The 14781-nt window shown below is 38.5% G+C and overlaps 3 protein-coding genes across 4 annotated transcripts; 1 reads left to right on the forward strand and 2 right to left on the reverse strand.

The window, feature by feature from the left end:
• Window positions 1-982: 982 nt before the first annotated feature.
• On the reverse strand, window positions 983-2067 carry DUT1 (DUTP-PYROPHOSPHATASE-LIKE 1). Its single transcript, XM_012216437.4, has 3 exons — window positions 1695-2067; window positions 1501-1592; window positions 983-1409 (listed from the first exon to the last, which is right to left on the reverse strand). The coding sequence occupies exons 1-3, from the start codon at window positions 2030-2032 to the stop codon at window positions 1165-1167; spliced, it is 675 nt and encodes a 224-aa protein (XP_012071827.1). The 5' UTR covers window positions 2033-2067; the 3' UTR covers window positions 983-1164.
• Window positions 2068-3780: 1713 nt separating this feature from the next.
• Window positions 3781-13007, forward strand: LOC105633775 (GYF domain-containing protein). The gene is made up of 10 exons (XM_037641675.2): window positions 3781-3960; window positions 5194-5282; window positions 5486-6385; window positions 6461-6578; window positions 6667-6858; window positions 7242-8012; window positions 8202-10938; window positions 11905-12089; window positions 12170-12229; window positions 12418-13007. The coding sequence occupies exons 1-10, from the start codon at window positions 3891-3893 to the stop codon at window positions 12804-12806; spliced, it is 5511 nt and encodes a 1836-aa protein (XP_037497603.1). The 5' UTR covers window positions 3781-3890; the 3' UTR covers window positions 12807-13007.
• Window positions 13008-13255: 248 nt separating this feature from the next.
• LOC105633774 (uncharacterized) lies at window positions 13256-14778 on the reverse strand. 2 transcript variants are annotated; one of them, XM_037641677.2, is made up of 3 exons: window positions 14407-14778; window positions 14090-14308; window positions 13256-13549 (listed from the first exon to the last, which is right to left on the reverse strand). In XM_037641677.2, exons 1-3 carry the CDS (start codon window positions 14773-14775, stop codon window positions 13496-13498), a joined length of 642 nt encoding a protein of 213 aa, XP_037497605.1. In that variant the 5' UTR covers window positions 14776-14778; the 3' UTR covers window positions 13256-13495. The 2 variants fall into 2 exon arrangements, with proteins under 2 accessions (XP_037497605.1, XP_037497604.1); XM_037641676.2 differs by having other exon boundaries at window positions 13256-13558.
• Window positions 14779-14781: the final 3 nt, after the last annotated feature.

The raw sequence follows: 14781 nt of genomic DNA on the forward strand, positions 1-14781 counted from the left end.
TATGAAACGTGAATATACTGCATTTAAGCCTTCTAGAAGTCAGATTGATGTCAAACGGCCAATTCAATTGGAACTATAGGAATCACTTCTATTGGAGGCAATTTATACGCAAGGAACAGCATCTGGCACTAACTAATAAAGTGGCATATGTTCAGCTGGTATTTTGAAATAGTTGGCTGCATGAACCATGAGGTCAAAGAAGGATCTCGTCTGGGTAGGTTGCAAGGAAACGAACGTGAGTGGTTAAAGTGCAAAAGAGGCATCCATTAAAGTCAAAACTCAATGCTTGCTTATAAGACATCAAAGTTGATTGCTTCCCAGACGAAAGTAAGAGCTAATCCTTCTCCAAGAGATGCATTCTGATTTTTATCCTCCTTATCCACCTCTACCACCAGCCATTCCTCCTTTTCCTTTCATAGGTATTTCTGCCCTTATTTTGGTATACGTATTAATCTCCTACGTAGTCATTCATTTTATTGATCAAAATGAAGAAAGCAATCTTACACTTCATAAAGGCCATAGATCATCAAGCTTCTCTCCTGAAGAAATAAATGCACTCCCTTGGTTTGACTGCGAAGCCAACAACACCATTGCCAATTGTGCCATATGCTTGGATTCTTTTCAGAAAGGAGAGAGATGTAGGAGACTCCCAATTTGCAAGCATACATTTCATGCCCAGTGCATTGACCTTTGGCTGGTAAGGAGACTCACTTGTCCGACTTGCCGGTCTCCATTTATAATCAAATGGGGATTAGAGGTTGTATGAGAAATTAAAACTCAGATTATTTGTTCATAACTTTACATGTACTATTTCCATGATCATCACCCATTTATCAGATGAGTAATTCTTGTCCAAATGTATAACCCGGCCAACATGATAATAAATTGTAATTGTAAAGGACACGTACCAATGGTGAGCTAATAGTCAGCTAACAGTATCACTTGCAGATTTAATCGCTTTACGAAGAGTTTACAGGCAGCATAAAGACAAAATGTTTTCATGACATTGATGATTATGAATCACTTAAAAAAGAACCTACAGAAAATATAAATTTTCTCCCCTTAAGCCGACCATATTTGGCTAAGGTTACAAAACTGTAGTGTTCCAACACTCTACTACTAAATAACAGCTAACAAGGCATTAGACATCTAATAGATACAAATTCAAACACCAGTAGATCCAAACCCTCCTTCACCCCTTACTGTAGCATCCAAATTCTCGACTTCAACAACTTCAGGAGTAATGATTTTCTCGATAATCAACTGGGCGATCCTATCTCCCACCTTGACCTCAAAATCCACATCAGAATGATTCAACAATATAACCCCAACTGGGCCCCGATAATCAGCATCTATCACTCCTGCACCCACATCAATCGAGTGCTTCCATGCCAGTCCCGATCTCGGAGCTGCAATGAGATTGCGAAAACAACCTAATTAGAGAAAACCTAATTCACCCATCTAGAGATTAAATAGGAGGAGACTTGAATTAGGAATTACCGATGCGGGCATATGTTCCCTCGGGAACGGCAATGCTTAGATCTGTTGGGATAAGAGCTTTTCCTCTAGCAGGCACCTTAGTCTCTGTGGCACTGCAATCCAAATATTGAAAATACCAAAATCAATGACTCTGATTCTATACTCTTTAAGAAATTGTGAACAAGGAAAAATATTGACCGTCGTCAACAAAATACCTGGAGAGATCATAGCCGGCTGCGAGAGCAGAGCCTCTGGACGGCAAGATAGCTTTTTCAGAGAGCTTTTTAACCTTAAATAGAGAAATGGGAGTTTCAGACACCTCATGCACGCCGTTTTGTTGGAGTTTTGGGATCTTCGGGGATGGCTCTTTGATTTCAGGGCTATTGCATTGAATTTCTGCTTGAACCATACTGGAAAATCGATGGCAGCAAAATGGTGAAGCGAGGAAAATGGATTTTGAGCGTAACGAAAGTGATGAAATTGGGGGATTAAATAGGGAAAGAACCGCCAATGGTGAATTTTTCCAATTAAGGGCGCGATGGATTCCCGCCATCGCTTTTTGGGGGAAATCAGTTCACTGGAAGCGCTGACTCGAGCTGAGCGGTGCTAGAGTTTCATGACTCGGTCTGCTGTTTTATGACGTCATATTTCACTTTAATAGGATGGGCCCTGTGAAAGCACAAACTCAGGCCCTAGAGGCCCATGACATTGCCTCTGTTCCTAGCTTCAATAAATAGTAATTTTGAATTAACAGAAATAATCCTGTGAGTTACAAAATAGAAATAACTCTCACTTTAATTCTTGCTATCGAGAGAAATCTAATCACACCTTATTAGCATTTTCTGAGCAGATTTTGTTATCAAAATGGAAAAAAATAATATAAAGCAATTCACCCTATTGCTAAACACAAAACATGAACATAACTATTGTAATAGAATATACTTACACTTTGCAAGCAATTAGGATATACACTCAATTAAATTAATTGTAATTTAGAAAATTATTATTTAGAGATTTCTTTTAGAAAAAGAAAAACACTCATTTTCATTTTGTCACGTAAAATGACACTTTAGCACTTCCGTCCCTTTTTTTTTTTTAGATTTATCCGTTAAAATGTTAAAAATTTTCAATTTCAACCACAAAACAGTGGATTTATTTCAATTTTACCCTTCTAGATTTTAAAAAATATATTTTGTATCCTCTATCTTTTATTGTTGTCTATTACTGATTACGTATATTATTATATTTTACTCATATATGTCAATAAATAAATAGCTCATCAATGAAATAAAACACTCCACTCGAGCATTTAATTATGATATGCATACATAAATGATTCTCTATTTATACATATGCATTTTTAATTTGATTTTGTTTGAAATGAAATTTTAAATATAACTTAATAAGAAGTCTATATTTATGGTATGGCGATGAGAAGGTTCATCCGTTGTCTTTATTTATCATCACCACCAAAGTTATAATTTGGTGTCTTCCACTTCTCATGTATTATAATATGTAAAAACAAATAATGAAGAAATATCCGTTATAATTAAAGGATTAACGTAAATTTTAATTTTTTTTCCTTGATTTTCAAATTTTAAATCTCAACATTATAGATAACATATCTTTTGAAAGTGCAATTCGTCTTGCCTTACTTATAAACTTTGATTTTGCTGTGAAGCTGTCGAATAAAAACTAAGAACAAAACAAATACACTAAAAAATGATACAGTGACCGAAGTGAGTTTACCGAAGTCCAAAAGTCCTTTTTACGAATATTTTATGTGTCTGTTTACTCAGTTACCTGAGAAAGGTGAGAGCGTATCTAGGGTTACTGTGCGTCTCGCAGTCAGTTCGAGGCGTCCCACTTTAACCATCACGCATCACCGCAACAAGAGTACATTGCGCCGTGTCCAAAACGCGAACATTGAGAGTCGTATAGTTAAGTCCACCTTAAACTGAGCGTCACGTGGCGCATTACGCACTTCTCCTCTTCGCTTATAACCAGAAAATAAAATGAGAGGGAAAACAGATAATCCTAGGTATGCAAATGCCAACATCTCATCAAACTTCACGTGTACAACACTCGGAGAAATTTAGTCTTTACCAATGAAGGAAGTGGACTTCACGATTTTTCAAGCGCGTGAATTTGAAGCCATAAAGTAATAATCATATGAACCCGGTCTAATAGTAATTAAGGGCCAGACAACAAATCACTAGCCGTGGCTAACGTAAGCCGCTATGTGACATGGTTTTAACCTACTCACCCCTCTTTTTTCATTTATCTTCCCCCATTAACCTATATTCCCTCTCTCCTCATTAGCCTGTCTCTCACCTCGCTACAAGCAATCAAAAGCAACAGAAAGGGTTTTATTGGCTCTCTCTCTCCCCGTTAACTCACACCGATCATCCATGGCAAACAACTCTGGTTCTGATTCTGGCCACAATCTCTCCGTCGCGCCTCCTCACCAGATCTCCAAAGGTAATTTTACTTCTCATTCTCTCAGCTCACAGAATCTCTTCTTCGATTATTTTCGCTGGAGGTTTTTGTTTGAGTTTAGTCCAAATCCCCTTAACTTCTTTAGGATTCTAGCTGGACTTGTCCGTCTTAGGATTTTTGATTACGGCACTGGATGTTCTGTGTTTTCTTGTGACTGACTGTTGATTTTGATTTAATAATTTCCTTGTTACAGGTAGGGTTTTAGGTTTATCTCTCTAAATGCGAGGGTATAGGTTTTTTTTTCTTTGTTCAAGCTTTGGTATTTCTAGGTAGGCCTTGGTCTGGGTTTTGGATTTAGCAGCGAAGAGCAATGCTGTGACTTGTTTAGGATTAACGGCTTTAGCTAAAGCTTTGAACTTTTTTCCTCTGTTGTACATGTACGAATGAAGAGATATTTAGTGTTCAGGTGATTATCACTAGTGAGAAATTTAAAGACTGCGTTGCTAGAAAATATAACATAGTGGAGCATGAGTTTGTATCTCCCATTTCAGTCAGTAATTTGTACGTTTAGGAGCATTTAACAATCGCTATTTTGTGAATGTGATCATTACGGAATTAATTTTGCTTCTTCCGTGCCTGATTTATTCAACAACATTTAAGGCATGCATATGTGACTTTTATTATATTGCACCCCTATCTCTCAAGTGAAACCTGCAGTTGTGCTATTAAGCTTGAATTAACTGTTGAATTCAATTACTCAGGTTGTTGTTTGATGCATATCTGTAGTTTTCTGGCTTCTGATTGGCTGTTTCGAAGGATTTATTTTATTTATTTTTTTGTTTTTCTATCTAACTTGGTTCCTTTCAAATTCTTTCAATAGAATTAGCTGACTCCTGGTTCAGAAGTCTCCCTTGTCTGAGGCAGCAAGCTGAATATGTGCAACTATAGTCATCAGCTATGTGGGAGATTCTGTAGCCTTATAGTGTTAGAATTCCACTTCCTAAATCTTGAGACTACAAGATAATGCATAAGTCATTAATTTAGGAATATAATTCATTTCTTCCTTTGCACTTTTTGTTTTAAACGAGTTTGAATCTTTTCAAGCGCAGTGTATGAATAGTGTTGGATGACATTTTCAAAGTTTTCATTCAACAGCAATAACTGTGGAAAAGTTTCAAAACAATATTGCTTTTGTTCCATCTTTGAAATTCTCTAGTCTACATGCTAGCAAAATTCAAATTTGTTGGGTGGTTTAATGCCTTCCTTTCACTGCAGATGCTCTAGGATCTGACAATCCTATTCCTCTTTCACCACAATGGCTTCTGTCAAAGTCAAGTGAGAATAAGTCTGGAGTAGGAACTGGGGTGAGCTATGAGCTTTTTACCATATTGTCATCTTTATTTTCTTGCAATTACATTATACACTATCGGCATTTCCACCCTGTTGCATTATATGTAATTTTCAAATTATTTGATGCAATAACTTTAATAGCAATTTGTTATCTTTATTGTTTTATTCCATGTCGGGGAATTGTTTTATTCCATGTTGGGGAATTGTTTCTTCACAGGAAAGCCATTTCAGTTCATATCCAGCTCATGGCAATCGCTTGGAGAACATGAAGTTATCAGGGAGTGGTGAGGAAATGCATGATGTCCAGAAGAAAAAGGATGTTTTCCGGCCCTCCTTGCTTGATATGGAAACTGGTCGCCGTGATCGCTGGCGTGATGAAGAAAGAGACACCAATTCCTCCTTGCTACGCAAAGATCGTAGGAGGGATGGAGATAAAGAACTTGGTGACACCCGCCGGATGGGCTGGGTGGAGAATTCATCAAACAGACATTATGAATCACGCCGTGCCCCTTCTGAGCGCTGGACTGATTCAAGTAACAGAGAAATTAATTACGATCAGCGGCGAGAGAGCAAATGGAACACACGCTGGGGCCCTGATGACAAGGAGACAGAAAGTGTACGCGACAAGTGGATTGACCCTTCCAGAGATGGCGACATGCCTCTCGAAAAAGGGTTGGCTCATCTTCCTGGTCATGGAAAGGATGAGAGGGAGGGTGATCATTACCGGCCATGGAGATCCAACTCCTCCCAAAGTCGTGGAAGGGGAGAGCCTCCTCATCATCAAACTTTAATGGCAAATAAGCAGGCTCCTATATTTTCCCATGGCCGTGGACGTGGGGAAAATGCTCCTACCTTCTCCGTTGGCCGAGGAAGGTTGAATACTGGCGGAAGCACTCTGAACACAATTTCTACTCATTCACAATCTTGGGGAACCATCTTAGACAAGGGTGAAAATGGCCCATTAAGATATAGTAGGACAAAGTTGCTTGATGTGTACAGAATGACTGACATGAAATTAGTTAACAAGCTCTTAGATGGGTTTGTACAAGTGCCTTCTCTCACACAGGAAGACACCCTGGAGCCATTGGCACTCTGTGCTCCAAATACTGAGGAAATGGTAATTTGTCTCTGTGAATTGTCTTGGTGAATTCTATCAATATTTGTTGATTGGATTTCTTTATTGCTTGAGTAGGCTGTTTTGAAAGGTATTGACAAAGGTGAAGTTGTAAGTAGCGGTGCACCTCAGTTATCCAAAGATGGATCCTTGGGACGGAACTCAGTGGATGTACAACTAAGACGAGCCAAACTTGGTATCACACATGTCAAAGTTATTTTTTTAATAGATATTGGTGCATATTGTAAGGTGAGTAACCAGTTTGAATTGGCATGTCTAAGCAGGCAGCAGAGAAGATGTGTCATTTTCTGTTGACAATTCGAAGGATGAAAGTAGTGACAATTCAAAAGGTGGTTATGGAAATTATATGGAGGGATCGTCCCTTGAAAGGAAGACACTGCATCATGGATCCAGTGCAGAACTGGATCCTGCACTGGAGCATAAGACAATTCATGATATGAAGTTGAAAGCTGAAGGTAATTGACACATCACACAGATAATATTACAAATGGTGCTGTTTTTGCATATGATTCTATATGGCTTTGGAGTTGGTGTTTATAATTATAGGATGAATTTTATAACTGTATGTTCTCTTGGAGAAAACTCACACAAACACACATAGTACTTACAGCGCATGTATGATACATTTATGTATCTGCTTATGTATCAACGTGTGTGCGCACAAAAGCTTGCTAAATTGTGGCTTGCTTTTAGTTTAATTGTTAATTTAGAAATTTCTGTTGAGCTTTGGTGCCTGGCTCTTTATGTTCTAAACTTTTTTGTATTACTATGTGGTGCATCCTTTTTTACTTTGAAATGAGGAGTTTTCTTGTGTATAATTATTTCTTTCTGTATGCAGCTGTCAAAGAAGATACTGGTTTTTACAGAAGGGCTGATGAGGCACCTACAAATAGGGAATCAAGTTTGCAGGAAAATAATTCCGTGCATCCTAGCACTCCTTGGCAAACCCATGCACTGGGAGAACAGTTGCATATGGTCTCACATGACTGGAGAGACCTTTCAAGTGATAACAGGTCAAGAACCCCTGAGACTGGTTGGAATCAACCTCAGAAGGATCTGGATAATCAATGGCAAAGTAATTTGGTTAACACACCATACTCCAAGGATGAAGCAAAATGGCAAGCCAATGAGGATCCTATCATTAAGAGGCAGCCATCTATAGTTATGGATAGGGAACAAGAAGCTAAGCTTTCCCAGCCCCCACCAGAGAATCTAGTTCTTTACTATAAAGATCCCCAGGGTGAAATTCAAGGTCCTTTTTCTGGCAGTGATATTATCGGATGGTTCGAGGCTGGATATTTTGGGATAGATTTGCAAGTTCGGCTTGCAAGTGCATCAAAGGATGCGCCCTTTTCATTACTTGGTGATGTCATGCCTCATTTGCGAGCCAAGGCGAGACCACCACCTGGATTTAGCATTCCAAAACAAACTGAATTCGCTGATGCATCGAGTAGACCTAACTTAAGTAGCTTTAGTAACCTTCATTCTGGTTTAAGTGAGATAGATCTGATACGAAATGAGCCAAGGCCGAAATCTGGTTCGACAACGGAAGCAGAAAATAAATTCTTGGAATCACTGATGTCTGGAAATATGAGCAATTCATCTCAAGGTTGAGTATCCTCCCTCTCTTTTTTGTTTCTCTCCTCTTCTAATTTAGGATGAACTTGGTTTTTTTTTTTTTTTTTTTTTTTTTTTTTTTTTTTATGCCTTTTCCAATTCATATTTTCCTTTCTGTTCTTCAAACAGTTATCATGTATTTGCAGCTTAATTGACTTTGATGGATATTTTTAATTTATAGGTTTGCAAGGATTTATCGGGAACAACACTGCTAATATTTCACCATTGGGTGTTGATGGTGGAAATGACATGTATCTTTTGGCAAAGAGAATGGCAATTGAACGTCAGAGGTCATTACCGAGTACTTACCCATATTGGCCAGGAAGAGATGCTGCATCTGTGGCTTCAAAGCCAGAGGTTCTCTCAGATTCTCCAATGCCACATGCAAAGCTCTTATCTTCGTTGACTGACAACCCTCGTCAGCCCCCTCATGCTCAAAATGCTGAGCTGATGTCTGTCCTCCAAGGCTCTGCCCCTGGAATTAATAATGCTGTTACTGGCTGGTCCAATTTCTCGATCCAAGGTAACTTGGATCCCCTTCAGGATAAAATTGACTTGCATCAAGCTCAGAATTTTCCCACACAAGCTTCCTTTGGGCAACAACAGAGGCTACAGTCGCAGAAACCACCATCTTTAACAAATTTACTCGGACAAGCTATAGATAATCCATCTGGTATTTTGGCACCTGAGTCATTGCTCTCCTCTGGCTTATCTCAAGATCCACAGTTCCTAAATATGTTGCAACAGCAGTACTTGCTGCAATTACATTCCCAAACTCCTCTTCCAACACATCAGCTATCAATGTTGGAAAAGCTTTTGCTAGTTAGGCAGCAACAGAAACAAGAAGAGCAGCAACACTTGATACGGCAGCAGCAATTACTTTCTCAGGCGCTGTCAGAGCATCATTCTCACCAACGTTTCGGTGAGCCACCTTATGGACAATTCCTTACCTCTGCAATAGCTACAGGAAATATACCTGTTGATCCTTCTCGGCTCAAACCATCAAAAGAAATGCTGCAAATTGGTTCTCAGATACCAGTTTCAACTGTGCAAGATGAACATTCTCCAAGTTTGATGAATTTGCCTCAAGTTACCCAGGATGTCAGGTATAATGTTGATGCTGGAGCGTCTTCTTTCCAACTTCCTCATCAAATATTTGGGAATATTAATAGTCAAAAGAGTTGGGATACTACTCTTCCTGAACAAATTAATGAAATCCATGAGGAGTCTTTGCTGGAACCATCGCTTGTAGAGATGTCTTCATCTCTAGGGTCAATGGACAAATCTTCACAGGAACCTTCCCATGCACATGAGCCTCTCCTTGCTTCTGCTTGCCTTACTCCTCTTTCTGTGGAGCAGATATTAGAAGACACACGAACAACTGAAAAAGCTTTGAATGTTGCAATACCAGAGGCTACAACAGGTACTGCACAGCTGGAGTCTCCTGGAATCTCCTTTACTAATCCTCTATCAGGAACTTGTGAGGACGAAATTACAAAGCCTCAACTACCCTGCGTTATGAAAGTTCAGCTGGATGGTACTCTCAGCGAGCAGCAAGTTGAAAAAGAAAGGAGCACTGATGATCCTGCTATAGTGGCTGAAGTGAAAAATATTGAAGTTCGAGAGGTAAGAAAAGCTTCTGAGAAAAAATCCAGAAAGCAAAAATCTGCTAAATCCAGCTCTATTGACCAGGTAAAGGGAACATCAAAGAATTCCTCGTTGCAGCAGATAAAGCAATCAGAAAGTGAAGGCCCAAATGCCGAGGACAGCAAATTTGAGCCTCAGAATGGAACGGGGGAAACTCTTGCTGACACATCCCTAGAAAAGATAAGACACCAGAAATCTGGAATTTCTTCTGTGGAAATTAAAGATTCCCAACAAGTTAATAGTTTATTGTCTTCAAGAATTTCTGGAGATGCTGAAGTCACAGGAGACAAGGATGAATCTAAGCCAGCTGGTTCTGTTCCGATGCAGGCACATCCTGCTCAGCGAGCATGGAAACCTGCTCCTGGTTTTAAACCAAAATCATTGTTGGAAATTCAACTGGAAGAACAGAGAAAAATGCAGACAGAAATGACAGTTTCTGAAATTACCACTAGTGTTAGTTCCATGAATTTGTCAGTTCCTTGGGCGGGTGTTGTGGCCAGTTCTGAATCAAAGATTCCTAGAGAAACTCAGAGAGATGTGAATACTACTGAGTTAAACATGGTAAAACAAGAAATTTCACCGAAGGCAACGAGCAGGAAAAGCCAGTTACATGATCTACTGGCAGAAGAAGTTTTGGCAAATTCTAATGACAGAGAGTTGGAGGTTCCTGACAATTTTTTTGATCCTTCCCCACAATTAATGACAACCATTGTGGAACCTATAGATGCTGACAACTTTATTGAGGCTAAAGATACTAAAAAGAGTCGTAAAAAGTCTGCTAAAGCTAAGGGTAGCGGAGCTAAGGCCATGGCACCTACAACTGCTGACGTGCCTGTTTGTTCAATTCCCATTGAAAAAGGAAAAAGTTCTCGCCTGGTGCAACAAGAGAAGGAAGTGTTGCCTGCAATTCCAACAGGCCCTTCTTTAGGAGATTTTGTTTTCTGGAAAGGGGGGCAGTCAACAACTTCTTCCCCTTCTCCAGCATGGTCTACTGACACCAAGAAGGTTCCTAAGCCCACATCTTTAAGGGATATCCTAAAGGAGCAGGAGAAGAAGGTTTCTTCTGTCCAGCCTCAGAATCATATATCTACTCCTCAGAAGTCCCAACCAACTCAGGTGACACATGGAAGTGGTCCTTCATGGTTGCTTTCTGCTGCTTCTCCCTCTAAGGCTGCATCTCCTATCCAGATCAATTCTGCTCAGTCAAAATATAAAGGAGACGATGACCTATTCTGGGGCCCAATTGATCAGTCTAAGCAAGAAACTAAGCAGTATAATTCCTATCTTATTGATATTTGCGATGTCTTTTGCATGCTATTTCATTTGAATTTATCCTGTATTTTATTCTAAAGTATACTGGTCTTATACAATCCTATTTGTATAATTTAGGACTTTCATATCTTACCTTTGGGGTTTTAACTTATTCTCCTAGTAACCTTTTTGATTGACAGTTCTACATGTGCCTATGTGTAGGCATTCTTGCAGCCTAACAAAAATTGGTAACATTGGTCGATTTTCATTAATTTGTTCCATACCAGTCATCTGATAGTTGAAACACAAGTCAATATAATCTACTTTTTCTGTTCATCTATCTTTTGAACATTGCTAACGTGAAAACTGAGTGCAGTAGTCATGGGATTAGCAGGAATTGTAAGATCAAGTACTGGGATAATATTCATAATTATCAATATATATTATAATATACTGTCTCTCAGTTTTATTTTGAAGTTTGCTCAGGGTTCCTTGGGAAATTAGGCAGCCTTAAATTTCCTGAATGTTTAATCTTAGCATGTTTTCAGTTGCTACTGGTTGGTGAAATTCTCTCCTTGATGGTTCTTATGGCTGCCAGTGTTGAAGTTCTATTATACTTGTCTTTTCCATTGCAGTTTTTCCTATAGACATAAATTGACATTCAGTTTTATGATTGCGTCCTTATCTTTGCTAGAAAATCTGAATGTGGCATGCTTGTCTGCTGTGTTCCAAGTATATTTTGTCTGGACTCATAGATAACGGCTTCTTTGGTTGTCTTTTGTTGTCTTTTACGCTGGTATGTTTTGCAAAAATTTATGTGGTTCACTTTAACTTTTCCTGTGTCTCTGTGCTTGCACCTGTTTCTGTCTGTGCATGTGTTGAGGATTTGCTTGTATATGATTGACTTCCATCACTTGTATGTTTGTCTTAGTTACAGTGCTAGAGTGTAAATGAAGTTTTTTTTTTTTTTTTTTTTCCCTGAACAGGTCAGAGTTCCCTAATCTAGGGAGCCAAGGCAGTTGGGGAGCCAAAAACACTCCTGTAAAAGGAACTTCACTAAGCCGACAAAAATCCATGGGTGGCAGGCATGCTGAGCATTCTCTTTCATCCTCACCTGCCTCAGTTCAGTCATCTCTTAAAGGGAAAAGAGATGCAATTAGTAAACATTCAGGTAAGTTGCTACTAGAGTAGTCATATATTCTCGTCCAAAAAAAGTATTTAGTTGACACTTACGTTTTTACACTGTTGCAGAAGCCATGGATTTCAGAGATTGGTGTGAAAGTGAGTGTGTCAGACTTGTTGGCACAAAAGGTTTCAGTCTACTACATTCTTGTTTTCCACGTGTTTTTGTTTTTTAAATTCATCAATTTTTGTTCAAAGCAATAGGTTAGAGGGTTAATGAAATTATGGTGGCTGGGTAAATGCTTTCTTCTGTGTTACAACCTTTTTGTGATTTGGAGTTTTCCTTGTTTCATTTTCTTTCTTTTCTGATTTGATAGATACAAGTTTCTTGGAGTTTTGCTTGAAGCAATCCAGATCGGAAGCTGAGATGCTTCTGATAGAGAATCTTGGATCATTTGATCCTGATCACGAGTTCATTGACAAATTCCTGAACTATAAAGAGTTGTTACCAGCTGATGTTCTCGAAATTGCCTTTCAGAGTCGGAATGATCGGATGGCCACTGGGTTCAGTGCCAGAGACATGAATTCTGACCATGCAAGCAATAGGGATTTCGACCATGATATGACTCTGGGAAACGATGGGTCCTCCAAGGGTGGAGGAAAGAAGAAAGGGAAAAAAGGCAAGAAGGTCAGCCCTGCTGTCTTGGGTTTTAATGTTGTCAGTAACCGGATCATGATGGGTGAGATTCAGTCAGTGGAAGATTAGGAGAGAAATCGAAAGGCACTTGTAAATACATTTTCGTTCAATTTGTCTGTAAATGTTCTGTTAGGATTTTTGTTTCCATCATAGCAACCATAGCAGTACTAATTTATCTGCTCGGGCGATTTTGTGGTAGAGTTCCCTGCTAGTCAGTCTTGGAACACTTGAGCGAGGCCTATTTATGAGATCCAAGTTAACGTTGATTCATACCTTTTGTTCTTTATATTTAAGTTTCAGTGCTCTTTTCAATTTTTCTTTTATTAAAAAAAAGTTTCATTGCCTATTTAAGTTCCCTGCTAGTCAGTCTTAGAACACAGAAGGTGGTGGAATATTGAAAAAAAGAAGTAATCATTTGTAAATGAAATTTTTTTATTTTGAAACTATAGTTTTTCAATTTGAATTGAACCGATTAATTTTCCATACATTGCTGATCAATACAATGTAAAACAGGGACATTGAACAAGACGAACAATCTCTAATTTCATGAAATTTCTCTTGCGATGATTGTAGCCGTATGTTTTACTTTGACAAAAAAGATTCTTACACATTAGCTGGCATCGGCTATAGAAAGTAAATGGCATAAAGGCTGATATTTCTGTATCAATTATATATAGTAGAGATGATCGTTGGTTAAACTTAACTTGAGGTTTCAACTTTGTTAACAACATAAAGACAAGAATTGCTGTCATTTCATTTCATTGGCTTGACCTCTTCAAGGATGGGACTCTCTTCCTCCTCTTGTTACTACTCTGAACTTGCTTCAAATCACACATACACGACAAAGAACGGTTAGTTTATTATATACAAATCATAGCTATCTATATATATATATGTTTTTGTTTTTTGTCCAGTCTGAATGAAACCCTTGAAAAGGGCATGGCCAAAGAATATGTTTTCCATTTTTTTTTTCTTCTTTTGAAACTAAATTTAAAAAGTAAATAGAAATCACTTTTCATGATTTTCTTTTTCGTTTATTTATCAGTTAACAATGGAACAAGAAAATTTTAAATGATATTATATCTTTTTTTAAAAAAAAAAAATTTAAGAAAAACCAAAAATCAAAGCAAACAACAATACCTCAGTCATTCTGTGTGGTGTATATATATATATATATATATATATACACACCTCAGTTAACAAAATACTGATTTAAGCAATTTAAGTTTGTAAAATATCCAAAACTAAAAACAACTTACCTTAAAATAGCAATTCATCGGCATTAGTTGAACAATAAATAAATAAAAGAGAGAGAGAGAGAGACAGAGAGAGAGGGGATTTTAGTGACTAACCGGCGTAGATTGAACGGAAAGCGGATCAGGATTGACAGAGCGAATGGACAGCTTGGCGATCTCTGAAACGGCGGCGCTTCGAACAGCTGGAACATCACTGGCCAAAGCTTCATAAGCAGCTTCAAAAGCTTCTTGCCAAAAGCGAGGCAGTTTAGTGGTAGAGCCATGAGTGTATATATTCCACATCTGCCTCACCACCTTCTCTTTCTCCTCTACTTCCTAATCAAATTCAATCATCAACATATGAAATCATAAATTAAAATCCATAAAACAAATCAATCAAAATTACTAAAAAAAAAAAAGGAAAAAGAAAGTACGAGGATATCAAGATCATCATCGTGGATTGGCAAATCGAGATCATCCGCGAGACGGGAAAAGTTTCCGGTAGACCATTTGAGAGTAACAGAGCCAGTAAACATAGACCAAAATGCAAGAAGAAGAATAGCAGCTAAAACCCAAAACTTGTATCGAACTTTACCAAAAAGGCCACCATCCGAGCCATCCTTCTTCCCTGCTGTGGCGGAAGTAGCAGCGGTGACCGCCGGTACTGATATAACTGTCGGTGAATCATCTAGCTTCATTTTTTGTGGACAAGAAAGAGCAATGTACTGTAGAGAAGGATGAGAGAGTACTAGAGGAGTATCACTTTGGAAAACGTGTCTTGGTGAACTCTCATAAAGATACATTTATTA

The sequence above is a fragment of the Jatropha curcas genome, chromosome 9 (genome assembly GCF_041381405.1).
Source record: "Jatropha curcas cultivar XTBG-Jc1 chromosome 9, XTBG_Jcur_1.0, whole genome shotgun sequence".
Classification (NCBI taxonomy): domain Eukaryota; kingdom Viridiplantae; phylum Streptophyta; class Magnoliopsida; order Malpighiales; family Euphorbiaceae; genus Jatropha; species Jatropha curcas.